We start from the raw sequence: 27,926 nt of genomic DNA, 5'->3' as shown, positions 1-27,926 counted from the left end.
CAGATGGCCTGGGCCTCTGTGTGGTCGGGACAGGGAGGAGGTGGCCCTCAGGGCTCCCCAGTGCCCCATCCCCAGTGGATGACTCTGAGGGGAGATGACCCAGGGACCCCAGGCCCCAGGCCTGGTCGCTGTGATGCCCAAGAGAGGACACTGTCTGGTGGCTACCTGGATGTCTGGATGGTGTCCCAAGCCTACCCATCACAATGACAGGCATCCCTGGTGCTTGGTGACAGTGACACTGCTGAGGTCGTGCATTAAGAACCTTCACACAGCTCATGTCTCCTTTGCTTTTGCAGGTGAGGCAGCCGGTCACGGAGGAGACTGGTCTCCCCTCGAGCCAGGCAGAGGGGGCAGGTGCTCCAGCCCCGGCTCTTTTCCTGCTGAGACGTCCCTGCTTCCTTGCTCCCTGTGGACAGAGACATGCTGGGCGTTCGGAAGCATGTTTCCAGGGCAGCACGGGCAGTGGGCTGGCATCTGTTTTCTCACCTGTAGAGCACGGAGGGGTGGGTGGGGCCTGGCTGCCCGGATCCTGCCGAAAGGAGATGATATTACTCTGCTCCAAAGTGTCTCCAGTTAGAAATTATCAAAGAAGTGAGAAATTGTTGAGAAGGCAGCACAGTTTGTCTTTTCAGGTGTCCGTTGTTGTGACTGTAGTTCTAAAACATTTATTTATATTGTTTTTAAAATTGAAGTATATAGTTGATTTACAATATTATATTAGATTCAAGTGTAACATAGAGATTCAGTATTTTTATACGTGATAATTTAAAGTTATTACCAGATAACGGCTGTATTCCCTGGCTGTGCAATATATCCTTGTTGCTTATCTATTGTACATGTCCCAGTTTGTCTCTTAATCTCATACCACTGTCTTACCAACCACCTTCCTTCTCCCCACTGGTAACCACGGGTTTGTTCTCATATATGTGAGTTTGACTCTATTTTGTTATATGTACTAGTTTATTTTTTAGATTCCATATGTAAGTAATAACATATAGTATTTGTCTTTGACTTATTTCACTAATCATAACACACTCTAGGTCCATCCACATTGTTGCAAATGGCAGAATTTCATTCTTTTCTATCACTAAGTAATATTCCATTGTGTTTTGTTCACTCTGTAACCCCAGCTCCTTCCTCTGCAAAGCTGCAGTCTGCAGGGCAAAATCCACTCACTTGTCATTTAGTTATTTTAAAATCTTGGGCCCCTCTGCGCTGGGAGAAATGGGAAACAATACAGAATCCTCGCCCCTATGCTGAGCCCAGTGGTGTTCTCAGCCTCACCACCCCCACCTGCAGCTGACCAGGGCCCACGGCCCCTTCTCACCTGGTCTCCCCACCCGCCGGCCCCTCCTCTCTGTGTGGCCGGCCCTGAGGCTCAGCCACCTCGATGGGCCCAGTTTTACTGCATTTGGAGTGGCTGTCTCCCTACTTACCTTTCCTGCAGCTCAGTCATACATTTATTTATCTACTTTTACTGAAGTATAATCTGTTTACAATGTTGTGTTAGTTTCCAGTATACAGCACATTCAGTTATATGTATATATTCCTTTTCATATTATGTTTCACTGTAAGCTATTACAAGGTATTGAATATAGTTCCGTGTGCTGTACAGTAGGACTTTGTTGTCTGTTTTACAGATAGTAGTTAACTGTCTGCAAATCCTGAACTCCTAATGTATCCCTCCACCCCCTCGTTATACATTTTAAACCATGCTTTCTATATGTCATACAGATTTGGCATCTGTTCACGGAGGTCTTTCAAAGATGGAATCCACCTTGTTGCTCAGAATCGGACGCTTGTTTCCTAACCGGTGATTAATTTTTTGCAGGGGCAAACCTGGCTTACAAGTAAAAGTGTATTGGGTGAACTGGCTCTGTCCTCCCGTGAGCCCCAGGCACCGCCGGGGTCAGCAGCGCGGTTCCCTCCCACCCCCACCCCCGCCCTGGCATCTGCGCGCCCCGGGGGCCGAGGGTGCAGGCCACTTTTAGCACACTAATGCTCTCCCACCCGCCTGGGACGTGAACGCTGAGGCTGTGGCAGCACCTGTGGATGCACGACTGGCTTTGCTTTCGTCCTCTGGCGTCATCAGCAACGCTGCAGGGGTCGCCCTGCTGGGACCTTTGTGCACCTGCTGGAAGACGCGCCTGGAGGAGCCCCGCGTCCCTCGCCGCGAGCGTCTCCGAGCGCGACCGGCAGGGGGCGCACGTCTTCGGCGCGGCGGGCACCGCCACCTGCTGGCCGCGCGGCGAATAGCGGCCGCGTGGGGTCCGGGCCCTGCTCTCCCCGCACCGCCCCCCTCCCCACCCCGCGAAGGGTCGAAGGGTCGGGGTTCCTGCCTTCAGAGAGCGCGGACGTTCACTTGTTTAAGCTCTTCTTTTCCTGTTCCTTTTGTGTCCTGGGCTCGGGTTCTGTCCTTCGTACCAACCTGTATTGCTCAGCCTTAGTCTGTTACGTAAGTTGCAAGTAGCTCTCCCACTTTTTGGCCTCTTGACTTTGCTTGTGATGATTTGCCCAGCAAGAATGGTTAACTTTTACGCGGAAAACGTAGCATCCTTTGTCACTTCCGGATCTGGGGTCTTGTTTACAAGAGCCTTGCCAGGCCTGAGGTTAAGAAGGGATTCTCCTTTGGTCCCGCACTACTTCCATGGTTTCTGTTGAGTCTGGATCAGCCTGGGACTGGTTCTGTAAGGCACAAACTCCAGGTTCAACCTCCTTTATTAAGTGCCCCCCCCCCCGCTACCCAGGGGTTTATGAGCCGCCCTTATGCACGTGAGGTCCACAGGATGTTCTGCTCTGTTCTGCTCTCCTGGCTCTACCCTGTCTAATTATTCAGGTCTCAATACGCTTTACCGTCTGGTAAGGCTGGTACCCCTTCAGTACTTCTGTTTCAGAAGTGTTGTGGATATTCTTCCTTTTTTATTTTTATTTTTATTTATTTATTCTTTTCCTTTTTCCTTTTTTAAAAACACTTTTATTGTGATATGATTCCTGTACAGTTAACTACACATATTTCAGATGTACAATTTGATGAATTTTGATAGATGTATATACACCAATGAAACCACTACCACAATCAAGATAGCTGACATTTCCGTCACTCCCCAAGAGATGCAAATTTCAGATTCCTAATTTATCCCTTCCCACCTCCTTTACTACCTGATAACCATCAGTTTGTGCTCTATGTCTGAGTCTGTTTCTGTCGTGTAAGTAAGTTCATTTGTGTCCTTTTTTTTTTTTAGATTCCACATATAAGCGATATCATATGGCATTTTTCTTTCTCTTTCTGGCTCACTTCACTTAGAATGACAGTCTCCAGGTCCAGCCATGTTGCTGCAAATAGCATTATTTTATTCTTTTTTATGGCTGAGTAGTATTCCATTGTATAACTATACCACAACTTATTTATCCAGTCATCTGTCAATGGACATTTGGGGCGCTTCCATGTCTTGGCTAATGTAAATAGTGCTGCTGTGAACATTGGGCTGCACATGTCTTTTCTTTTTTTGGTGGGGGAGGAAATTAGGTTTATTTATTAATTTTTTTAATAGAGGTACTGGGGATTGAACCCAGGACCTTGTGCATGCTAAGCACGTGCTCTACCACTGAGCTATATACTCCCCCTACTGTGTGTTTTTTCCGAATTATTTTTTCCTCCGGATATATGCCCAGGAGGGGGATTGCTGGATCACATGGTAAGTCTATTTTTAGTCTTTTAAGGAATCTCCATACTGCCCTCCATAGTGGCTGCACCAGTTTACATTCCCACCAGCAGCGTAGGAGGGTTCCCTTTTCTCCACACCCTCTGCAGCATTTATTGTTTGTGGACTTTTGAATGATGGCCATCCTGACTGGTGTGACGTGATACCTCACTGCAGTTTTGGTTTGCATTTCTCTGACAATTAGTGGTGTTGAGCATCTTTCCATGTGCCTGTTGGCCATCTGTATGTCTTCATTGGAGAGATGTCTGTTTAGGTTTTCTGCTCATTTTTTAATTGGGTTGCTTGGGTTTTTTTATATAAAACTGTATCAGCTGATATTCACTTATTTTTAATGGAGGTACTGGGAATGGAACCCAGGACCCCCTGCATGCTTAGCACACCCTCTGCCCCTGAGCTACCCCATCCCCCTTCTTGCTTTGTTCATATATGCATCTTATCTGTGCATTTATCTGATTGTATCCAATGTATTTATTTTTTTTAATCTGTTGAGGTATAATTTTTTAAGTAAAATGCATCCATTTTAGAGTACAGTTCGGTGAATTTTTGGCAGATGTGGACATCTGTGTAGTCACACTCAATCCAGACACAAACATTCCTGCTCCATTCTTCCTGGGCTTCTCTGCCCTGCTCTCAGTGATCCTGCCTGTTCTGGAAGGTCATGCAAATGGAGTCGTTCTGTCATTTCTCTCCTGCACCTGGCTTCTTCCACGCCGCTGCACGCCTCAGCAGTTCGCTTCTTTCCTGCCGTGTGGTGCTCATTACACAGCTTGCTTATCCATCGCCTGTTGGTGGACGTTTGGCAGGCCTGGCAATCATGGAGAAGCAGCTACAAACATCCATATAGGAGTCTTGCGTGGCTCTATGTTTTCAGTGATCTCCAGTGAATATGTGGGTGCGGTGGCACTTAGGGGACACAGGGCAGGTGTGTGACTGACACTAACAATCTGCCAGACCACTTTCCTCAGTGGCCGTACCGTTTTATATTTCTACCAGCAGGAGGTGGGACTTCCCATTGCTCCACATCCTGGCCAACGCTTGGCAATTTCAGTCTTTTCCTAGTGGATGTGGGTGTGTAGTGATAGCCGATTATGTGTGTGTAACTTTTTATTTTTAAATAATTTAGAATTTCAGAGAAGTTGAAAAATCAGTACAGCGAGTTCCCATAGTCCGTCTCACCCAGGTTCTCCTAATGTTCTCAACTAACACGGACGAAGTACTGAAAGGAAGCAGGACCTTGTCCGCCTCCAGCCCCATCCCCTGCCTCTTGTGTATAGAAAAGCTACCATCTCCCAGGCTCCCTGAGTCACAGAAGAGCAGGCTCCAGCAGTGGAGGAGGACAAGCCTGCGGGCACTGGGGGATGGCAAAGACCCTGAGCACCTGTCTCAACCATTGGCTAAGATTACCCCCCCATTCTCCTGTAAAACTTTCATGGCTGAGCAGAATCTTTGGAGATGGCTTCTGGGGGGATGCTGAGTCCACTGGACTGCAGGCATTCTAGTTAAAAGCAACTTTCCTTTTTGTTACCAAGGCTGTCGCCCCCAGGATCATCCCCCCACCCCTCCCTCAGATAGAAACCAATTACTCTTTATCCTAGTCTCAGGAGGCAGCGGCAGAGAAGCAACAAGAACCGGTTAGAACCCACCATGTCTGAGACGGCAGAGGACTTGGCTTCCAGTGGACCTGGAGCCTCATTACATGCTCGTTGTAAGATATTAGCTCCTAGTGACACCCCAACCAGCGCCATGGCAGCTGACGACTGCCATGACAACCACCGGAAAAGCCCATGGAAGGACTGAAAACAAGGACTGATTGGCTCTGTCACACCTGGAAGAGGGACATGATGGCAGAAGCCTCCCATAAAGTCCACGTAGCCGGACCTGGGCCGGAGCCGTCCCCATCGTCCAGCTTGGCTGACCGCTCCCCCCCTCCCCCGGAGCCCTCTTCCTTGCGCGAGCACTTCTGTCCTTCTCCCTGCTCGAGCACTTTCCTTCCTTTTCCTCTTTTGAGAAATAAAAGCAGCTTTTGCTCTGTCCCTCTGCCTCAGCTGTGAATCCATTCTAGCCCGTGACAAGGACCCACACGTTGGCGGGCCTTCTGATTTAGAGCCCTCACTCTTGGCTGACAGTACGATTCTCAAAAGCAGGCGGCGAACTTTGATACCACACCAGCAACCAAGAACCGACTCAGATGCTCCCGCCTTCCCACAGCGCCCTCTGCAGTCGTCTGCAGTCCATGAGGGGCCTTCAGCGCCTGCCTGCTGCGCGTGACCTTGCCGCCTGCGAAGGGCGCTGCTCAGTGTGGTGCTGGCGCTCCTCAGCCTGGACGTGCCTGCTGTTCTCTCCAGGCTGGAATGACGTCAAACATTTTTGGCAAAAGTTATGTGTCCACATGCATCCTAACAGGGCATCCACATGTCTCATGGCCGGTGACATTAACCCTGATCACTGGGATGCGGTGGGGTCTGCTGGACTTGTCCACTGTAAAGGCAACCAACAGCTAATGGAGAGACACTCAGAGACCATGGAAATGTCCTTTCTCATCATATACTCTCACCACGAATTTCAGCATCCACCCATGGTCCCTGCCAACAGTCAGCACTGTGCTGTTTGTCTAATGGTGTGTCCTATTTCTCTCATTCTTCCTGTATTAACAAGAGTTTTTCAGTTAACGGAGAGCTGTGCCTTCACCCCCGTTTATTTATTTATTCAATTATTCATATCAGGGTAGAATCCTAGATACTTAATTTATTCTATGAGGTATAGTCTTACGTTATCATTTTTTACTTTGTTGCTCAAACTGTCTGTGCTTTGGCCTTTGGGAACTACTTAAATTGGACCCCGTGTCCTCCCCGCGTCCCTCCACGGTTACCCTGTGGTTGAGGGGAGACACTGCGTGGGCAGGACCGCCACCTTGCTCGTGCGAAGCCTTTCATCCAGGAACACAGCCGCATGCTTTCCACTTACTCCGGGCTCTTTAGCTTCTTTCCGCAGCAGTTTGTCGTTTTTGCTGTGCAAGTCTTTCACCCTTTTGGTCAAATTTGTCTCTAGTTATTTTATTCTTTTGGGTGCTGTTGTAAACGGAATTGTTTTCTTAGTTTACTTCCCCGATTGTTCATCGCTACTGTGTAGAAATACAACCGCTGTGTATCAACCTTGTATCCCGCAGTTTTGTTTTGCTTATTAGCCATAGTGGTTGTGGGAGAAGTACTTAGGGTTTCCTGTGCATCAGGTCACATCACCTGTGAATGGGGGTAGTTTTACGTCTGCCCTTCCAATTTGACTGCTCTTTGTTTCTCTTTCTTTCTCTCTCCCTTCCTCCCTTCCTTTTTCTTCCTCCCTCTCTCTCCCTCTCTCTCCCTCCCTCCCTCTCTCCCTCTCTCTCTCTCTCCTTCAGCCAGAATTTCCAGGACAGTGCTGAGCAGAAGTAGTGACAAGGCAGTTTACCTGTTTGTATTCATGTATGCAGTTTTACTACAGGGAAGGAGGGAAAGATGTCCAGGAGGCCACAGGCTGTTCAGAAAAGCTGGCAAATTACTGGAAAAGGACACAGAAAAAGCAAAAACACACTATTGTGTCGTAGGACAGAGAGAAACATATGGTGATTTTTGATAAATACAGACATCTATGTAATTAACCCTATTGTATTTACATCCTGTTATAAAAGCCTTACATTTATGTGTATTGAAAATACACACTATTATGGTCCACAACATTTTGATATAAAGAGTTAAAATAAGAGACAAGCTAAAGCACTGTATCACAGAAAAAGGAACGCCATGAAAACACTGTTGTGTGTTTGGCGCACGTGGTTAATTGGTCCTGTTAATTAACTGTTACTGCTAATGCCGTGCTGATTAGTCACTGATATTTTCTTTAAAAATAGTATTTATGTAACAGAAAACTAAATACCACAGAAGTATATATTGTTTCAAAAAAACTCCTGTTTTTCATATTTTTTATGTTGAAAGTAACAGGTGTTATATTACATATAACTTTACTATTTGAGGTGTTTGTTCCACGTGTTGTTTTATGACCGGGGTCTCCCCACCCAGGGCGCACGCCCCTGCCTGGGATGAGGGCTTCCGGGGCCCTGTGCTCTCAGCTGTGTCCCAGGGTGACCTCCCCCAGCCCCCCCAGGCTGGGACCCTACACCTAAAAATGTGTCTGCTTCCTCTCCTTCTCCAAGGCCTTGAGACCCAAGAGCAGACTTGGAAAGGTGGATCCCACAAGAGCCAAGAGAACAGAACAGCCCACAGAGGTCAAGTCCTTCCGCGAGTTTTCAGAAAAGGACCTTAGGGGTGGTGGACGACGGGCGGGGCAGAGGCGAAGGAGGGAGCTTGCTGGCCCAGCTGGTGGGGCCCCGGGGCCAGACCCGAGCCCACACCAGGGACTGCTGTGCGGGACTGAGCTCACCTGCGCCACAGACGCCTAGCAAGCTCAGGTCCCGGAGACACACGTTTCCAGGAAGGGCGGGTGCGCTCAGGCCGGAACAGAGGTCTGGCTGGAAGGCTGACCTCACCCCTCCGTCGGGACCATGCGGCCGTGGTCGGGCTCTGGACCCGGCCGGCCCGGGCCTCGCGCTTGTGACTGGTGGAAGCGCGGGGTTCCCTGGGCTGGCTGGGCAGCACGTGCGGGGAGCGCGGGCGGCCCTGGGGACCGTGCCCGGCGCGTAGTGACCACGGCAAAGTGACGGGGACACTGGTGACTTCACGTGAGGGAACCGCCAGGGGAAAGGAGGTTGGAGGGCGGGCCGCGTCCGCGGGGCGGGACCCAGGGCGGGACCCAGCCCCCGACCCGGGCCTGCTTCCGGAGGGAGCGGGCAGCTGCGCGCCGGGGCAGAGGCTGAGCGGCCCCGGAGGCGCCAGGCAAGGGGCCCGGAGAGCAGGCAGGGCTGCCCCCGGCTTCTGGGCGCGGAGACGCCGTCCCCTCACCGTCCGTCCGTGCTGATTCTTGGGACCCCCGCCCCCGCCCCCCGGTCCCCGTGGCCCTCGCGGCCTGGCCGGGCGCGCTCGGCCGGGGGGACGTCGCTGGCCTCCCGCGGGCGCACGGGGGGCCCGGGGCTGGGCGGCCCTGTGGCTGCGGGATGGGAGCCCCGGCGAGGGAGCCGCCGCCGCCGCCGCCGCCGCCGCCAACGAGGGTCCGACGGGGTCGGAGGCCTGGAGACTCGGCACCCAGCCCCCCGCCACCTCTACTAAGGGGAGGGACCATCCCCTGTCCTTTCCAGCTACTTTTATCTGGAGGTTTTCCGACACTCGGTGGAGCTGGAGCTCCTCCGATACAGTGCCCCCCCGTGGACGTTTGAGCAGAGGACGAAGGCTCCCCAGATCCCAAGCAGACAGAGAAGGGGAACCTGGAGGAAAGAGAATCAGAGACCAGAAGGACGGCTTTTAGAAATCTGTAATTGAACTGAAATGGGGGGGGGGGGGGAAGCTCGCCTTGTGAAAGAACATTATCTCTGAGAAAAAAATCAGAAAAAAGCAGACACGAACTCTCCGAGGCACACTGTGAGACCTTCCGCCTGGGTCTTCCTCGCCACCCAGCAGTTCTCCGGACACTGACCCATGTGCTACAGTTTAACTCGATATTTTAAAAACCAAAGGAACTGAAGAGCTTTACTGACATCATAGTATATTCAAGAATAATTTTAAGATTAAGAACACTACAGCTGAAACAGAATGGCATGTTTATGGTCTCATGCACTTTTGAGGGGGGGGAGTAATACAGAGAATTCCTATTAAGTACGTGGGAAAGTAGCATTTGGGGAAAGTACACCTACTTACAGATTTTTTTAAAGTTGTGGTTTCACCTGCACTGTCACAATGTGCCTCTGTCATGAGAAAGCCCTTAAAACCATGGGATTTTTGAACATCCCGGCCCCTTGCCACATTGTTCCTCCATGTTGGATGGCGGTTGACCTTCACGCACATGACTGCTTCCACTAAGATTTCCCGTGGGTCATCAGCCGTGCACCCATCTGGACTCCTAGTGCGCCTGGACCATTGGTCTATCTGTCTCGGGGAAGCCTGGAATTTCCTCCTTTTCCTCTTTCAAGGCTGTTCCTGTTAAACCTCCTCCCAGCTCTCCCCCTCCCTCCAGCCAGTTGGCTCTGTGTTAATTCTGAAAGAGTAGGAGACTAGCCAGATGGCTACTGAGTGGTTCAGGCCCGCGCTCTTAGCTGAACTGATCGTATGACTAACACACTCCCCTCCCTGTACCTACTTTTCTTAGAATAACTTATCCTTTTCCCCTGGAGGTCTTGAAAGAAGGTCATGGACTAAACCCCAAGAAAACGGGCAGACCCTCCTCAATTCCCCCACAACCACAGCAAGTTCTTATCTGGATGAAAGGAATGTCGCTCCTGCTCACACCCTGATTGTCATCACCTCTTCTGTTCCACCCAGAACAGAGAAGGTTTCTATAAAACCTGAAGACCCCCAGCCCCAAGATGGGCTTGCAGTCCGTAAGGCACGAGCCTGCTTTGACTCCCTTTGCCAGGCAAAGCAACAAAGCTGTTCTTTTCTCTCTGCCCCAAACTCTGCCTGCGACTCTCAGCTCGGCTGTGGGCGCACAGGGGCAGGTTTTCAGCAGCACTGCTGTGCCCAGCTTTAGTTGCGGGGGTCTACCCCGCCTCTTCTTTTCAGGTGGGGAGGACAAGGAGCGTGCGGTCCCCAGAGTCAGAACCGCATGCAGAGTTGCAGCTTGCTTTGTTTGCTCTAAAACTGATGTGGTTTCATTTGGAGCTCTTTTCTTTAACCTCTTCTTTCTCTTGCTTCCCATAGTGACACGTGAGTTTGCTCTTTACGGATCCATTCACGCATCTCCTCTGGAACCTGCTCCGCTAGCGCCATCCGTTTGTCCTGTAACTGCAGCTCTTCTTTCTCCTCCAAAAAGCTGCCTGCTTTTGCTGATTCGATCCCGTAATTCCTCCTCATCGGTCCGATGACTCAGAGCCGCAGTCACTCCCTTTGTCTCCTGGGCGGAAAGCACCCAGACCCCCCGGCCGCACGCACTCTTCTGCAGGGGCGTCACTGCTTCCCGGTGTGTGTCCTTGGCTGCGGGGCACACTTCATCATCATCATCACCCAGAAGCCTGTGAGTCTTTTGATGCCCTTTCTCTTCCCGAGTCACCTGGACCACTTCGTTCCTGTTGAGGAAGCGGAGGTAGGGCCGCTGGTGACTCTGCTGCCACTTGCAGCCTCTATGCTCTGTCACCATCTCCACCTTCTCCGAGATAAAGGAAGATGCTCCTCCTTCAGCATCTTCTGTGCCCTTTTTTGAACAATTGTGAATGTTGCTGTTCTGTTCTTTCTCTCTCCAACTTCTGCTTTGGACATTCCATGTTTTAAAAACCCTTATCGGATCCAAGATGGAAGAGTCCTGGGTTTTACTGCATCAACACGTGGAGACTCTGGCATCACGGGAGGTTGGATATGTGAGCACTGCGGATCTCCAGATGAGGATGGCCTTTCTGCTCCACCCTGGGAGGTGCTGGAGGTCCTGGATGTGCTGGTTGCCAATAAGGAGGATGCAGTACACCTTGGGGTAGGCCAAATGCAGTCCCACTGGCCCCACTGGCCCCACTGCAGAATTATCCAGTGATCTGTCAAAGCCGTGATTGTGCTGGTTAAACATACGCCTGTTGGCAGGGGCAGGGTGCCCCTTCCTGAGAGTTGCTGTCTTCGGTAGCAGGAACACCATCTGTTGGGCCTGTGTTTAGCGTGTCCAGAGCTGATGGGGAGCGGGGCTGATGCCTGCCCCATTCTGCTAAAGTCTGAATCCCTGTGAACATTCCTGTGGCCGCCTGGACCAGATGCCACTGTAGACATGCCTTGTCCACGTGGCATCTCTCCTAGTGGCTGTTCTGCTGTGCTTTCCCATCCTGAAGCTTCTCTCTCGTCATTCCGAGCTTGAGCTAGTGCGGCCCCATCCATCTGGGTCCTGCTGGTGCTGGAACGACCGCACCCAGGGTCACTGGCCTGACGGCACCCTCCTTGATCGCACATTCTGACTTTTACCATTGATTTGATTTCCTGTCTCAGAGCTGCACCTTCTGCATAAAATGTAGATTGACTCAGACTACATCTTGGAAACATAGCAGCAAGATTATTTACGTCCCACCCTGGTTCCAGAACGTCACTGTAACCACCTTCCCTTTAATACTTCTCTAACCCTTTCGATGCACCTGTTTCTTCATGTACAAAACAAGATCCAGCTGAACTCTGTTCTGACATGCTCTGCCTGGAATAGCGTCAGGTCTCACAGGTTAAGGGCTCAGCCCTACAAGAAGGCCCCCCCCCTTTAGATGCCAACTGCAATCCCAGTTGTTACCTGTTTTCTGACCAATCGACTGTATGTTGGTTTGATGAAATGCCTCCTCAGGTTTGATGAATTTGCTAGAACAGCTCAGAGAACATAGGAAAGCAGTTTATTTAGTAGACCACCAGTTTGTTATAAAAGGATTTAACTCAGGGATGGCCAGATGGAAGAGGTGCAGAGGGCAGGTGTGTTCCATACAGCCTCTGGGAACCACTCTCTCCCTGAACCTCTGCGTGTTCACCGACCCAGAAAATCTCCCAACCCTGACCTTTTGAGTTTTCATGGAAGTGTCATTACATGGACGTGATTAGTTAAATTATCGGCCACGGGAGATTCCTCTCCCCTCCGCAGATGTCAGAGGGCGAGGCTGAGGGTCCTAACCCTCTAATCACTTGGTTGGCTCCCCTGGCATCCTTACAGGCTTTCCAAAAATCACCTTGTTAACATAAACTCAGGGGTGATGGGAAAAGGCTTATTATGAATATCAAAATGCACCTTTACGACTCTTTTCACTTAGAAAATTCAAGGGTTTTAGGAGCTCTGTGGCAGAAACTGAGGACAAAGACCAAGTGTACATTTCTTTCCTAGTATGTGTATATATATTAATTTATTGAAGTACAGTCAGTTTACAACGTTGTGTCAATTTCTGGTGCACAGCGCACTGCTTCAGTCATACATGTACATACTTATATTCATTTTCATATTCTTTTTCACCATAAATTACTATAAGATACTGAATATAGGTCCCTGTGCTATACAGTATGAGCTTGTTTATGTATCTTATATATACTAGTTAATATCCACAAATCTCAAACTCTCGATTTATCCCTTCCCCACCTCCCCTCATAACCATAAGTTTGCTTTCTGTCTATGAGTCTGTTTCTGTTTTGTAAATAAGTTCGTTTGTCTTTTTTTTTTTTTTAAGATTCCACATATAAGTAATATCATGTGGTATTTTTGTTTCTTTTTCTGGCTTATTTCACTTAGAATGAGTCTCCAGGTCCACCCATATTGCTGCAAATGGCATTTTTTTTCCTTATTATTTATTCTTTTTTATGGCTGAGTAATATTCCATTGTATAAATATACCACATCTTCTTTATCGAGTCATCTGTTGATGGACATTTAGGCTGTTTCCGTGTCTTGGCTATTGTAAATAGTGCTGCTATGAACATTGCGGTGCATGCTTTTTTGAATTCAGGTTCCCTCTGGATATATGCCCAGGAGTGGGATTGCTACATCATATGGTAAGTCTATTCCTAGTCTTTTGAGGAATCTCCATACTGTTTTCCACAGTGGCTGCACCAAACTGCATTCCCAACAGCAGTGTAGGAGGGTTCCCTTTTCTCCGCAGCCTCTCTAGCATTTGTCATTTGTGGACTTTTGAATGACGGCCATTCTGACTGCTGTGAGGTGATACCTCATTATAGTTTTGATTTGCATTTTTTCTGATAATTAGCCATATTGAGCATTTTTTCATGTGCCATTGGCCTATATTTTTTATTATAAGTAACAATATCACGGAGCTTAACTAATGAGCTAAAGGGTTAAAAGGTAAATTTAAGAATATATGCCAGAAAAAGAGGTAAACTCTACGTGAAAAAGAAAATTTGAGGGTTAGTCCAAGAAGTTCCATCAGAATCTGAGTCATAGGAATTCCATCGAGAAAGAACACAGGAAATGGGAGGGGGTGTTCTTCCAAAAGCTCCATAACTAATGACACCAGCCCACAGGATGGAGAGAACCACTGTGTGCAGAGCACCATGAGCAAGAGGCCCCCATCAAGGTGTATCCCTGTGACACTGAGGGCACCAAGCATAAAGGAAAGGTCCTAAAAGCTTTCAGAGAGCAAACGGATCACACACAAATGGGCAGGGATCAGAATGACTTTGGACTTTTTAAAAGCAGCCCTGGAAGCTGAAAGCAAAAAACTGACTTCAAAAATTTTGAAGGAAAAGAATTTCCAACGTAGAATTCTATACCACACCAAACTTGTCAATTAGAGATGAGAGCAAACACATTTCAGACATGTCCCCTTTCCAGGAAGCTACTAGTGGACTGACTTCAGCAAAATAAGAGTAAACCAAAAAGGAAGACAGTACAGATTCCAGGAAACAAGGAATCCAACACAGGAAAAAGGCAGAGAAAGTCACAAGGATGACAGCGGAGGAAAGCTCAAGATGGCAGAGCTGTGCAATGGGTTTAGAAAGCCATCGGCCTAGCTTGGAACAGGAGATCGGGGGCTCTGGGAGAGGAGGCTCCAGGAAGTAAACATCACTAGTGTGTATGAGCCTTTGGAAAATGTTGATAGGCAAATGGCAAAGAAAATTATCCGTGGAAAAGTCTGGGTATAAGGAAAATACTGGGTAAGTATTGAGAGAAAAAAGAAGAGGTAGTACAGGAATGGGGGTATGCTTTTGTACAGTAACCGCGAACAAGCAAAACAGAGTCACGAAAATGCTCCCTTGGCGGTGAGTTCTTTGGAGAGCCAAGTTCTCATTGACCTTATCGGGAAGTCCACAGAAATGTCTAAAATGAATCTATCCAAAACTAGCAGTCTAGGTTTTGAAACTCGGAGGTTTCGGTCGGAGGAAAGTTTTCAAGGGTTGGAAGTATTTGCCTCTGGGAAGACGGGCACGGGGCCGCTGTTTTTCACTAGGTCTTCAGTTCTTCGTGAATTAAAAGCATGCACTGGCGTTACTTCCATTTTAAAGCAAAAAAAGTCAAGAGCCGGCTGTGACGACACCACGTCTCTGAGCCCCGGAGGCCCGGCCAATCCAGGACACACCACCACCCATGGCCCGGCTGGCTGTCTCCATGGCAACTGAACGCGTCCCCGAATCCAACCGCGCCACACAGGGCGGGGCAAGGGCGACGCACGTCCGGCATAGGCCCCGCCCCTCCGCGGCAGAGGCGTGGCCGCCAGGTCCCAGAGTCCCAGGCACGCGCGTGCGTCCTCTTCGGCAGCCCGGGAGGCTCGGGACGAGTGTCCCCGCTCCCCCCGGGCCGCGGCTGAGAGGCCCGAGAGACATCACAGCCCACAGTCCGCATCCCTCTGACAACGTGTGCGCACGCTGTCGGACGCCTCTTCTGTCCGTCGTGGCGCAGAGCCGACACAAGCCCTTGCAGGGGAAGCTGGGCCGGAGACCACCCTTCTCTGTCGGGGCGGGGCCAAGGACGGGACCCACGCCCTCACGCCCATACGTCACGCCGCCGCGGGGCCTTCTGGGAGTTGTGGTTGGGGCCCGCCCCTTGACCCCGGACCCAGCGGGCTGCGGACTACAGTTCCCGGCAGGCCCCGCGGCGGCCCCAGAGCCCGGAGCGCTAGGGGCTTCGGGCGGTCTCGGCTGGTGGGCTCGGGCGCAGCGCGGCGTGCCGCTGCAGGGCTGTCTGGGTGGCAGGCGCTGAGCAGGCGAGGTCCGCGGACCGGCCGCCGTACTTACCGAGGCCTCAGCCAACCGGCTGACAGACTCGGCGCTCCTCCGGCCCCCAGAGCTGCGGCGCCGAGCAGGCGGGACGCAAACTTCCGGGCAAGTAGAGGGGTCGACTCGGGCACTTGGGCCGGGGCCGCGGTCTGGCAGCGGCGGGGCCCCGGGGCGGCTTGCGATTGAAAGGAGGACGGAATGACAGGGGCGGGGCCGACCTGAGCGAGTGAGGAGGGCTCGGGTTAGCGGTGGGCCCCCGACCCGGCTTCTCCAGCCCTGGCTCTCCCGCCCCCCTGCCCCTCACCCCCGCCCCTGACTCCTCTGCCCCTCCCCGCCTTCCCCCGCGCGGGCAGATCACTCCAGTCCAGGGCGCAGCGCGGGGCCCTGACGTCAGCAGAGCCGGGTCCGCCAGCCCTCCGACCCCACTCCAGGCGTCCCCAGACCCCAGGGAGCGCTGCAGGGCAGGAGGCAGGCCTCCCGGGCGGCTCTGGGGGTCGTGCGTGTAGGCCTGGGAATGGCTAACGTAGACAGCGGGGCGCTGATAGTGCGTCTTGGTATCTCCGTGCCGCCACAGGTCGGATGGCCCAGGGCTTGCGCTGAAGCTCGAGCCTCAGGCATCAGGGTCGCAGCCCACCAGTCTCAAGGCGAGCGAGGAGGCGACTGGCTAGCCAGACAGGTGAACTTTTCACTTGGATTCTGTCTGATGCTATGGCAGAGGGCTTTTGCTTGTTTTTGAGTGTGTGTGGGGGTGGGTGACGTGGTAAATAATCCTGCCTCTTTCACTCTGAGCTCAGAACCAATTGAGGAAATAAGCAAAGGTGCCAGACAGGCTCCTGTTGGGCACCAGCTGGACTGGGCATGAGGCCACGTAAGAAGGGCAGCCCTGGCGAACCCTGGCGAACCCGGTCCTTCCTGGTGGGTCCCCTCCTCTCGCCATGTCACGCCAGCCTGTTGCTTCAGGTGCAACAAGTTATCTGACTGTCATGCTCCCGCAGAGATCGGCCCTGTGCAGTGGTTGGGTTGGGACACCCAGTCTGCGGGGTGCCTGAGGGCTTCCCTCTGGGTGGCCAAGATTGCAGTGACGACCACCTTTTACTTCCTTTGGGTCTTCTACCACCAGGTGTGTTCATGCGGGGCCAGACTGGGTCTTGGGGTTTCACCGGCCCCGAATGGGCCAGATTCCCCAGGCACCCAGGATGTCCCCGTCCGCCGTAGCCAGAGCTGCTGTGCCCTGCGATGTGCCAGGTTTGCCAGTTGATTGTGCCACACATGGTGTCAATTTAAACAGCGTTTTGAGTTCAGCTGGAGGTACAGGGGAGGGAGTGGCCGCCTCTTGTCACAAGCAGTGTCAGGCCCATGTAACTTTATTTTCAGTGAAGGCAATTTGCCAACTTCTTAGCTAAACGTGGTTTAATCTTTGCAGCTTTTTGAAGTTTTTCTGATAAAATATTCACAAATAGGGGCAATCACCTTGTTTCTATACTGTTCCAACATGTACTTTAGAAATAGTTCTGCCTTCCAAGAGCTGGATGTTTCTTGTGAAAAGAGAAACTAGTAAGCCAACAGAACAGCCTAGATGTCCATTTGTTTGGTTGAGACAGTAAATGCTGAAAGTGTAAAATTATCTTGTAAAAACCATTTTTTCCCCAGACTCGCTGGCCGGTTACCTGTTTGCTTTGCTGTGTTCTGTGTCGGCAATGGCTGCTGGTTTCCAACAGGAGAGCTTGATGGCTGAGCAAATTTGTGCCCCACAGAACAACAGCTAAGTGTCCGGGACACTGACGGGAGGTTGCTGTGTGCTCTGAGGTAGGTTCCTATTTTGCTAAAGCAAACATCTAAATGCTTCCTGCCTGTTGCCTGCTGCCTGCTGCTTGCACCCTGAGTGCCTCAGGGTCATTTTAAATCTTCATAGCATCAGCCTCTGCGGGCTTCCAGGGTCTGGCCTGGGAGCTCCAAGGAAGGCGTCAGGGTATGGTGTTTCTGACAAAGGAAGAAAAAGGAAGAACTCTCTGGGTGAATTTCCCTCTGAAATGGGGGTCCCCTTCCTCCCTAGCCCTCAGGGTTTTGCTACTGCTTCCCTGCTCCTGTCCCTGGTCCGTTCCCCCCTCTTACCACCCCCTTTTCGTACACCCGGTGGGACCTTCTGAGGGGCGGTAATGAGCCCTGATGCTGGGAGGGCTGGGCACCTGAGGTCACACGGAGCATGACCGGCCATCTGCTGGGTCCCAGTGACAACAGTGAGAAAGACCAGGCAGGGAGGTGGGTGAAGGAAGTGGCAGAAAGACCTGGAAAGCCACCTGGCCTTCTTCACAAGGATCCTCCAGTACTGAGCCCGGGTGCTGACACCCTGGAGCCAGGTACCACGTCCTTGTGGTGCGTACGCAGGAGGGCACAGCAGGGAGGTGTTGCTGGGGTGACACCATGCTGGGCAAGATGCTGCCCGAGACCTCCAGGATGGAGTGTGGCAGTGGGGAAGGAGGCCCCAGACTGGGGTGGCGTGAGGGCAAGACAGTCCTCTGTTGTCCTCAAGGGGTGCCGGTCTGGGCAGGAGGAAGCTCAAGGCTCAGCGTGTCCCACCCAGCTCTGTCCCCTTTGGACTAGTGGGCTCCTGGGGTGGGCAGCCTTAGGGAGGGTGGCAGGTCACTGGCCAGGGCTGGAGGAGAACTGTCTGGCCAGGCTAAAAATACCAGTGCAAATGCAACAGGTGCTGGTCAGAGGCACTTCTCGTGACAGGCTGGGCTTCCCTGATGACCTTACCTTGTTCCCCACAGGGAGCCCTTGCTGGCTGAGACTTGGCCCTGATTTCCCATAACCCTGCTGGGCACCATCCTCCCCTCCTGTCTGTTCTCTGCCCAATCCCCTGAGGGCAGAGCCAGGTAGTGGCCGTGCTTGCTCTCCTGCTTACGGTGCCCCCGCCCCCGCCCCCACCCCCACCCCGTGTCTTGTTGGAGATGGTCCCGCAGCACGTGGCCAGTGGATCAGAAGGCCAGCAGGAGGGCAGGTGTGGCAGCTGGCCAGGCAGGCTGAGAAGCTGGGGCACAGACAGAAGACCTGCCACCCTGGCCGCAGGTTGACTGCAGGGTTGGTTCATGGGACTGGGGTCCTTTCCTGCCCGTTTATGTTGGTGCAGGGCCAGTTTCTGCGCCCTGCAGATGGGGAGCCCCCTGCTACCAGGGCTCTCTCATTGGGCTTGTCTGCCCACACTTGTTCGGGTTTCTGGTTGCCTGGACTAGATCAGCAGGGACACGTGGGAAGGAATGGTGAGGGCAGCTCAGTTCTACCCACGCGCCACAACTGGTTCCAGGTGGGCTCCCACAGGGCAGAGGGCGTGCGGGTCTGGCTGAGGTCAGCGGCTTGGCGGGGTGGGGGATGGGGCCTGTGCCCTCAGGGTGGTGCTGCCCCTCGGTCACCAGGCCACTGGCTCAGGCCACGCTGCTCTGCCTGAGTCAGGCTTTTGTGGCAGCTGCTGATGGAGAGGCTCCAGGCAGGAGGCCGAGGCCATGTGTGGACGGCCCACCACACCTGACTGCCAGGGTGGCAGCCCTCAGGACCCTCTCTTGTCTGGGGCTCGCTGGCACTGAAGAGCCGCAGGCCTTGTGCGGCCTTCTGCCATGGCCATTCTTGCTGCGGCAGGAAGGACAAAGAGGCCCTTGGGGCTGGAGCTGCGGTGTCCTCAGGCCGCGGCGCCCGATCTTCCCAGGGTCCAGAGACCAGGAGGGCAGCTGAGAGGTGGCAGTGGAGGGAGGCCGTGCAGGCGAACGAGCAGTGAGGAGTGTCTCCGAGGAGACCCGCCATCCAGTTGGGAAAGCTTGTCCTTCGTGAGCATCCGTGCCTGTCTGGAACCCCTGGAGGTCCTGGGCAGGCGAGGAAGTAGTCGCAGGCACCTGCCCGGGAGGGAAGGGATTTGCACGAGTGGTTCGCAGTGCTGAGGGTGTGAAGGCTCATGTGGACGCTCAGGCTGGTCCCGGACCAAGAGCTGAGCCCTGTGGGCACTGCCCCACCTCCGCCCATCCTGTGCTGGGCTTGGGCCTCTTGGTGGGGGTGGGCAGAGGGTGGACGACAGATGACCTGTGGGCTCAGGCTCTTGCCGCTGTTTGGTGGGTGAGTTGGGGGCAAAGCCCCGCTGCTGCTCACCTGCAGTCTCTGCTGCACCCGTGTATGTGCTGAGCTGGCCTGGCCTGGGCTGAGTGTCGGGGTTGGGGTGGGGCAGGGCCCAGGTGGACGAGTGACATGTGGTTTTCCTCCCTTGTTGCTGGCCAAGCCCTGGGCCTCACAGGGCCACTGGGCATTAACAGGGTCTGGCTGTACCCCGGCCGGTCTCAGGGTCTCCCTCTCGCCCACAGCTCTGTAGCCAGACTGTGGGTTCACCCCCAGCCATGCCCCAGGCAGGTTGCTTCCCTAGCGCCAGGGTCCAGATGCACCTGCAGAGCCTGCGTCCCTGTGCAGGCTCAGTCTCCGAAGCTGGAGCAGGACTGCTCTCATGCCCCAGAGCCAGGGAGCCTCTTCAGTTTCTGTGGATTTTCCCTCTTAGCTGTTTCTGATCTATTCACGTTGTTAAAAACCTTCACTGAGGAACCACATGATACAGAGAGGTATGGGTTGTAAGTGATCCAAGTTTGCAAAGGGAACCTGTGTGTCACCAGTACCCAGATCAGGAAATGGCACGTTTCCCGTCGAAGCCCACCATGGCTGCCTCTGCTGCCGTCCCCCGACTCCGGAGCCCTGGGCTCACCTGTGCTGTGTGAGCTTTTCTGTAAATGGAGTAGATAGTTGCTTTCCTTCAACATCCTCTGTGAGCTTCACCACATGTGGGACTGTGGTTTGGATTCCCTTGGAGGTAAATCACTTGTCACAACCCAGATCACCTCTGAGCAAAGCCGGCACAGGCACTGCTGTGCACAGTGCACACCTGGAGCCGCTGAGCCACGGTTCTCCAGGGCGGGCCCAGCAGTGGGGCCCAGAGTGACCGCGCAGCACTGGCCACTGGCCTGCAGCCGTGGGCAGCGTCAGGCCCCACATGTTAGCTGTTGGCGGCACCTGTTCCAGCCTTTGTCTGCTCTCTGTTGGGCTGTCAGCCTTATGTGTGGGATCTGCGGCGCCCTCTACAAACTCTGGGCACAGGGCCTTTGTGGGGCATCCTCCCAGGCATTGCTGCCTTTCCAGTCTTAAATTCAGTGCATCCCAGTTTATCAATTGTCTGCAGAAAGAAAGCGCTTTTTCTGGAAAGTTTTATTGTCTTACCTTTCGCATTGCTCTCTGCAATCCAAATCCACTCATTTCTATGCAGCTACATATTGGTGGCTTACTGCATGCCAACCACCCAGACCCAGATCTGCTAGCACCAGCCCAGCCTCCGCCTAGCCCAACCTTCCCACCAGGGCTTATCCCCTGGTTCCCTGGGGGCCCAGTGTCCTCTCACCAGGATCACCCAACACCTCTGTTCCAGCTCACCACAGGGCAGGGGCTCCTAGCCATGGGAGGGGCCTTTCCAAAGAGGTGTCCCATCCTTCCTCCAGGATGGACTGCCTCTGTCTTTGCAGCTGGTCTCCCTCGCTGCTGGCCGTGGCCATGTGGGCCCCCTCCTGTCTCTAGCACAATGTGCTCTCCTCCCCACCTCCCTCCCCCCTCATCCTGTCCCATTCGGCTCTCCCTGGCAGCCCTCTTGGAACCGGTGCAAACCTGTGCTGCCTTCTTGATGTGGCCTGAGGGTGCCCTCTGCCTGCAGGTCCTGGCCGCCATGGAACCAGACCCCCAGGCCGGCGTGCAGGTGGGCATGCGTGTGGTGCGTGGCGTGGACTGGAAGTGGGGCCAGCAGGACGGCGGCGAGGGCGGTGTGGGCACGGTGGTGGAGCTCGGCCGCCACGGAAGCCCTTCCACCCCGGATCGCACGGTGGTCGTGCAGTGGGACCACGGGACCCGCACCAACTACCGCGCAGGCTACCAGGGCGCGCACGACCTGCTGCTCTATGACAACGCCCAGATCGGTGCGGTGTGCGGGCCGGGGGGCGGGGCGGGGGCGGGGCCGCGCCGGCACCCCCTGATCCTGCCCACCCCCAGGCGTCCGCCACCCCAACATCATCTGTGACTGCTGCAAGAAGCACGGGCTGCGGGGCATGCGCTGGAAGTGCCGCGTCTGCTTCGACTACGACCTGTGCACGCAGTGCTACATGCACAACAAGCACGACCTGGCCCACGCCTTCGAGCGCTACGAGACGGCGCACTCGCGCCCGTGAGTCCCCCCCCCCCCCCCCCCCCCCCCGTCTCCACGAGTGGGCGGGGCCTGCCTGCGGGCTCACGTCCCGGCCACACCGGCCAGACCACTCCCCAGGGTACAGGTTAAGTCCTTCCTGAGCCATTTCCTCTAAGAGTGGCCAGGGGCACGGTCACGCCAGTGGCCTGGGTGCTGACACCAGCCCCCACCCCTTGCAGCAGAGGCCGCCTTGTCCACGGAGCAGACATGCAGGGGTTGGTGCTGTGGATGGGTCGTCTGTCTGGCCCGCTTGTAGAGCCAGGCTCTGCAGTGGCGCCCCAGTGCCGCCGTGGCCAGGGCGCTGAGGGCCGCCTGTGCGGGGTGTGCAGCCAGCAGCTGCTGTGGGGGTGCTTTTGGCCTGGCTGAGGGGCTCCTTTGCTGTGGTCGGTGGAGGGGAGTCAGACTGGGGAAGAATCCACTGGGCCAGGATGGGCACCCAGAGGCACACACCTGCTCTCGCCTCCTTGACACTCCCTGTGTGCTCCACATCCCAGCTGCCCACTGGCCGGGGTGGGAGCTGGTCTCAGCTGTCTGGGTGCCTCTGACCAAGTCTGCATTCTTCCTCCCACCCCACGTGCTGAGCCCTGCACCGAGCTCCAGAGACAGCTCCCACAGGGCCCTCAGCTCACCAGGAGGCAACAGATGTGGTGTGACCGCACCAGAGGCCGTGCTGTGACGGGGGCCTGGGGTCCCGCTCCAGCCTGGTGTCAGAGAAGGTCCCTGGGAGGGATGCAGTCAGCAGAGTCAGTCTGGGCCCAGAGGGTGAGGGGCATCGACCTGCTGTGCCAGCTGTCCCAGGGGAGAGCTGGGAGCTGGGGCCCCGGCTGCAGCCTCCGGGAGCGGGAGCAAGAATAGAGGAGCATGGAGGGCCTGCACCATCGCACCACCCTCATGGCCCGGGACTCACTCTCTTTTGCAGGGTCACACTGAGTCCCCGCCAGGGCCTCCCAAGGATCCCATTAAGGGGCATCTTCCAGGGGGCGAAGGTGGTTCGGGGCCCCGACTGGGAATGGGGTTCCCAGGACGGTGAGTGGGAGGCCCGGGTCGGGGGTGGGGCATGGCTGCCGCCAGGGGTGGCTCACCCTCGAGCATGGGCTGAGCCTGCTGGCGGGGCCCTGTCTCCCAGGAGGGGAAGGGAAGTCAGGACGAGTGGTGGACATCCGTGGCTGGGATGTTGAGACGGGCCGGAGCGTGGCCAGCGTGACGTGGGCCGACGGCACCACCAATGTGTACCGCGTGGGCCACAAGGGCAAGGTGGACCTCAAGTGTGTGGGTGAGGCGGCCGGCGGCTTCTACTACAGGGAGCATCTCCCGAGGCTCGGTACGGGTGGGCCCCACCAACACCCCCCAGCTGCCCTCTGCTGTGGCTGAGCCTCGGGGGCACCACTGGGTAGACAGGGGCATGGAGGGGTAGCCCCTGAGCTGGGCCCACCGCCTTGCCCCCAGGCAAGCCCGCAGAGCTGCAGCGCCGGGTGAGTGCTGACGGCCAGCCCTTCCAGCCTGGGGACAAGGTTAAGTGTCTGCTGGACACAGACATTCTGAGGGACATGCAGGAAGGCCACGGCGGCTGGAACCCCAGGATGGCAGAGGTGAGCCCCCTCACCCGCTGAGCCCCCTGTGCCCTCCCTCCCCGCCTTCTCTGGACCCCCAGCCCTCCTGCTCCACCAGCCACAGCCTCCACGACCCGCCACAGTTTATCGGACAGACGGGCACCGTGCACCGCATCACGGACCGCGGGGACGTGCGTGTGCAGTTCCGCCACAAGACCCGCTGGACCTTCCACCCTGGGGCTCTCACCAAGGTGCATGGGGGCTGGGCTGAGTCCCTCCGCCCACTTCTGTGCCCCCTGCCCAGCCTTGAAGGAAGAAGGGAGGGCCTAACGGGGTCCAGAGACGATTAGTTCTATGGGGAGGGGACCCAGGTGTCAGAACGTGCAAGGCGTGACACTGGAAGTTGGGCAAGCAGAGGAAGCCACTGCAGCCTCAAAGGCAGGAGGTGGTGTGGTTGGGCTGATTTTCTAGAATACTCCCTGTGGGTGCACCAAGAAAGGTGGGAAGGCCGCTTAGGACGGGGTGGACACTGGGCTCAGGGCAGTGGGGATGGGGTGGGTGTGGGGAGACGGTTTCTTGGACGGGCAATGCAGGAGAGGGGAGGCAGGCAGGCGGCAGAGCATCCACTGATGGGCCCTGGGTCAGAGAACAGGCCCCTCGAGGGGGTGTGCCCGGCTCAGCTCTGGAACTGGGACACCTGCGGGCCTTCAGGAAAGGGGTATGGTAGGGTCACAGGACAGGGTTTGTACAGTGAGTTCTGTGCAGGTGAGGGCAAGCTGTGGAGGAAGTTGCTTGGAAAGGCTTGGTGGGAGGAGGAACAGGCTCAATCCTGGGCACTGCCCTTCCCGAACCAGGCTAGTCTGGTCCTGGCCATGCCCCTCCCCCATCAGTGTGCGGGGAAAGGGCACCCTGGCTTCTGTCGGGCGGATGCTGCCCAGGTCCCCGTTGCCTCATCCAGCCCACTCCTCTGATCACGCTTTCCAGCAGGGGTGGGGTCCTGTTCAGGCCTGTCCTGTGGAGCTGGATGGGGGCACCCTTACCTGCCAGAGCCCCTCACGTGCCTTTCTCTCACTCAGCACAACTCCTTCTGGGTGGGCGACGTGGTGCGGGTCATTGACCTTGACACAGTGAAGCGGCTGCAGGCCGGGCATGGCGAGTGGACAGATGATATGGCCCCAGTGAGTCCCCCACCCCCACGTTTGCCTCCCTCTCCCACCCTAGACCTGCCTGTGACCCCGCCCTCTTACCCCCCTCAGGCTCTGGGCCGCATCGGGAAGGTGGTGAAGGTTTTCGGAGACGGAAACCTGCGTGTGGCAGTCAGCGGTCAGCTGTGGACCTTCAGCCCCTGCTGTCTGGTGGCCTACCGGCCCGAGGAGGATGCCAACCTAGATGTGGCTGAGCGCGCCAGGGAGAACAAAAGTGAGGGTGGCTGGCTGTGTGGCTGGTGGGAGGCGGGGCTGCCCCGCCACCTCTTAATCTCAGCCCCGCCTCCCCAGGCTCCCTGAGCCTCGTTCTGGACAAGCTTCGAGCCCAGAAGAGTGACCTGGAGCACCCAGGGAGGCTGGTGGTGGAGGTGGCCCTGGGCAATGTGGCCCGGGCTCTGGACCTGCTGCGGAGGCACCCAGAGCAGGCGAGCTCCTGAGGCCCTGCTTCTTCTCAGGCCCGGCCAGCCCCTGGGAGGGGTGGGGGCCCAGGGGCTAACCTGCTGCTGCCTCTCCCGGCAGGTGGACACCAAGAACCAGGGCAGGACTGCCCTGCAGGTGGCGGCCTACCTCGGCCAGGTAGAGCTGGTACGACTGCTGCTGCAGGCGCGGGCAGGCGTGGACCTGGCAGATGATGAAGGCAACACGGCACTGCACTATGCAGCCCTGGGGTGAGGCCCGGGGCAGAGCACAGTAGGCTGGGCCTGCAGGTCTAGAGGGTGGACACAGCTCCTCTCCCACTTCCTCTTTCTCCAGGAACCAGCCAGAGGCCACTCTGGTGCTCCTGAGCTCAGGTTGCGGGGCTAACGCCCTTAATGGCACCCGGAGCTCAGCACTGCACGTGGCCGTGCAGAGGGGCTTCCTGGAGGTGGTGAGGGTCCTGTGTGAGCGTGGCTGTGACGTCAACTTGCCTGTGAGTGCTGGGTCCCCTGGCCCTGTCCCTGGGGTCAAGGAGACAGTGACCTTCCCGCCAAGTGACTGCTGGTCCACCACCGACAGGATGCTCACGCCAACACTCCCCTGCACTGCGCCATCTCGGCGGGCAGTGCCGCCAGTGGCATCGTGGAGGTCCTCACTGAGGTGCCAGGCATTGACATCACTGCCACTAACAGCCAAGGCTTCACTCTCTTGCACCACGCGTCCCTCAAAGGCCACACGCTGTGAGTGTAGGGTGGGCACGGGCTCCTGCCGTGCTGCCAGGCCACTCCAGGGTCGCCCCTGACCCGACGTGTCTCGCTGCTCCCGCAGAGCTGTCAAGAAGATCCTGGCACGGGCCCGGCAGCTGGTGGATGCCCAGAAAGAGGACGGATTCACGGCACTGCACCTGGCTGCCCTCAACAACCACTGGGAGGTGGCCCAGGTTCTCATCAGAGAGGTGCAGGCACGGGGTCCTGGGCCAGCCCAGGGACTGGGGAGTCAGGGCCCACTGGGGTCCCGGGGCTGAGCCTGTGCCCACCGCCCTCCCCAGGGCCGCTGTGATGTGAATGTTCGCAACCGGAAGCTCCAGTCCCCACTGCACCTGGCCGTGCAGCAGGCCCATGTAGGGCTGGTGCCGCTGCTGGTGGACGCGGGCTGCAGTGTCAATGCCGAAGATGAGGAGGGGGATACGGCGCTGCACGTGGCACTGCAGCGTCATCAGCTGCTGCCCCTGGTGGCTGATGGGGCCGGGGGGGACCCGGGGCCCTTGCAGCTGCTGTCCAGGGTGAGGAAGTGTGACTCTGGGTGCTGGAGAGGGCTATGGCGTCTGGCTGCAGGCTTGGGTAGGGTCTGACTTCTGTCCACCTGCACCTTCAGGGATGGTCCAGGGAGCCAGGCCCTCTCAGGGTGGTGCAGCCTGGGCCACGGTGGTTTGCTGGAGGCATCTTCTCATATCTTGGTCACCACGGTGTGGCCAGTGTTCCTGAGTGTGTGGTCCTGTCTGGCCTGGGGAAGGAGGTGGGGCCCAATGGGGTTGGGCCGCGGTATGTGCAGAGATAGTGTCAGGACTCAGTCCCTACCCCCGGAGCTGCCTGGCCAGGGCCTTTTATCTCCCTGTCTATGGTCAGCGGCCTGGACAGGGAGGGGTGCCCAGGCCTGTGCAGCCCAGTGCCAACCGGGGCTCCTTTCAGGCCAGCGTTTCTGCCGTGCCCACCCTCACCAGCGTCTGTCCTACCACCCAGCTGCAGGCCTCAGGCCTTCCTGGCAACGTGGAGCTGACGGCAGGTGCGGCAGTCGCCTGCTTCCTGGCGCTGGAAGGCGCTGACTTGAGCTACGCTAACCACCGCGGCCGGAGCCCGCTGGACTTGGCCACCGAGGGTCGGGTGCTCAAAGCCCTGCAGGGATGTGCCCAGCGCTTCCGGTGAGCCCGGTGGGCGGGGCGGGGCGGGGCCAGGCCAGGCCAGGCCGGCGGCCCAGGGCCCTTTTAAGCTCCTCCTCCCACCGCAGTGAGCGGCAGGCAGGCGGCGGCGGGGTTGCGGCCCAGGGCCCAAGGCTGGTGATCAGCGCCCCCAACACCGTGACCAACCTGCACGTGCCGGCGCCGTCGGGCCCCGAGGCCGCCGAGTGCTTGGTGTGCTCGGAGCTGGCACTGCTGGTGCTGTTCTCGCCGTGCCAGCACCGCACGGTGTGCGAGGGTGAGTGCCAAAGCTTGGCAGGCGGGGCCTGGGTGCGGGCGGGGCAGCCCTGCTCAACTGCGCTCCCCCGCAGAGTGCTCGCGGAGGATGAAGAAGTGCATCAGGTGCCAGGTGGTCATCATCAAGAAGCTGCGTCCAGGTGGGGCTCCGCTCCAGTCCCGGCCCGCCCCGCCCCCAGGCGCCCGCCCCGCCCGCGGCTCACGGCTCCGCCCCCTACTAGTGTCTCTCACCCCTACTCGCGGCTCTACGCTGCGGCCACGGCCCGTCAACCCTTCCCGCAGATGGCACGGAGGTGGTCAGCGCGGCCCCCGCACCCGGCCCGCCGAGGCAGCTGGTGGAGGAGCTGCAGAGCCGCTACCGGCAGATGGAGGAGCGCATCACCTGCCCCATCTGTATCGACAGCCACATCCGCCTCGTGTTCCAGTGCGGCCACGGCGCGTGCGCGCCCTGCGGCGCTGCGCTTAGCGCCTGCCCCATTTGCCGCCAGCCCATCCGCGACCGCATCCAGATCTTCGTGTAGCCCCCGCCCCCGCCGGGTCCGCCTCGTCCCGGGGCCACGCCCTGCGGCCGCCTTTGCACACCCCTATCCAGTGTTTTATAAAAAGATCCACTGACTTTGCGCCTGGTTGCCTGCCTGGGGTGGGGCCGCGCGGGTCCCCTACCCGGGGCTGTCTTGACCCACCCCTTAACTCGGCTTGCCCAGCTCTGGGCTCTGCGCTTTGGCTGAAGGTTCTGCTCTTTTTCCCAGGGCTCATGGATCCAGAGTCCTGCCCGGACCCCGGCCTCAGAGCCAGAAAGAATGGGGTCCAGGCTCGCGTGTCTGTCTTCCTGAAGGTCTGGGTGGGCCGAA

General features: G+C 56.4%; 1 protein-coding gene, 1 long non-coding RNA gene and 1 pseudogene across 8 annotated transcripts; 1 reads left to right on the top strand and 2 right to left on the bottom strand.

Moving 5' to 3' along the window:
• Nucleotides 1–2,323: 2,323 nt before the first annotated feature.
• LOC135322841 (uncharacterized) lies at nucleotides 2,324–8,440 on the bottom strand. The gene is made up of 3 exons (XR_010383744.1): nucleotides 8,136–8,440; nucleotides 7,167–7,256; nucleotides 2,324–2,685 (listed from the first exon to the last, which is right to left on the bottom strand). It is a non-coding gene; the product is annotated as an uncharacterized LOC135322841 (long non-coding RNA).
• A 2,634-nt stretch (nucleotides 8,441–11,074) lies between these two features.
• On the bottom strand, nucleotides 11,075–11,687 carry LOC116156810 (arginine/serine-rich protein PNISR-like; annotated as a pseudogene).
• A 3,299-nt stretch (nucleotides 11,688–14,986) lies between these two features.
• MIB2 (MIB E3 ubiquitin protein ligase 2) lies at nucleotides 14,987–27,691 on the top strand. Of its 7 annotated transcripts, none has more exons than XM_064494184.1 (22): nucleotides 14,987–15,567; nucleotides 16,037–16,138; nucleotides 16,257–16,377; nucleotides 17,113–17,268; nucleotides 21,120–21,446; nucleotides 21,520–21,691; nucleotides 22,632–22,738; nucleotides 22,839–23,033; nucleotides 23,159–23,301; nucleotides 23,406–23,513; nucleotides 24,339–24,440; nucleotides 24,519–24,681; nucleotides 24,759–24,892; nucleotides 24,987–25,135; nucleotides 25,221–25,377; nucleotides 25,464–25,624; nucleotides 25,713–25,839; nucleotides 25,933–26,166; nucleotides 26,624–26,802; nucleotides 26,889–27,076; nucleotides 27,150–27,215; nucleotides 27,358–27,691. In XM_064494184.1, exons 5-22 carry the CDS (start codon nucleotides 21,158–21,160, stop codon nucleotides 27,594–27,596), a joined length of 2,913 nt encoding a protein of 970 aa, XP_064350254.1. In that variant the 5' UTR covers nucleotides 14,987–15,567; nucleotides 16,037–16,138; nucleotides 16,257–16,377; nucleotides 17,113–17,268; nucleotides 21,120–21,157; the 3' UTR covers nucleotides 27,597–27,691. The 7 variants fall into 7 exon arrangements, with proteins under 7 accessions (XP_064350254.1, XP_064350253.1, XP_031319667.2 ...); XM_064494183.1 differs by having other exon boundaries at nucleotides 16,257–16,707; XM_031463807.2 differs by lacking the exon at nucleotides 16,257–16,377.
• The last annotated feature ends 235 nt before the right edge of the window (nucleotides 27,692–27,926 follow it).

This window comes from Camelus dromedarius, chromosome 14 (genome assembly GCF_036321535.1).
Source record: "Camelus dromedarius isolate mCamDro1 chromosome 14, mCamDro1.pat, whole genome shotgun sequence".
Taxonomy (NCBI): Eukaryota; Metazoa; Chordata; class Mammalia; order Artiodactyla; family Camelidae; genus Camelus; species Camelus dromedarius.
The sequence above is the reverse complement of the archived record's forward strand: the minus strand, read 5'-3'. Positions and strand labels throughout refer to the sequence as shown.

Excerpts from the sequence above, each read along its gene's own strand:
- MIB2 (XM_031463807.2), top strand. The coding sequence starts at position 21,158 with ATGTGGCCTGAGGGTGCCCTCTGCCTGCAGGTCCTGGCCGCCATGGAA. Across the intron at positions 24,682-24,758 it reads GCGCGCCAGGGAGAACAAAA|GCTCCCTGAGCCTCGTTCTG; the intron begins GTGAGGGTGGCT and ends CCGCCTCCCCAG. Across the intron at positions 24,893-24,986 it reads TGCGGAGGCACCCAGAGCAG|GTGGACACCAAGAACCAGGG; the intron begins GCGAGCTCCTGA and ends CTCTCCCGGCAG.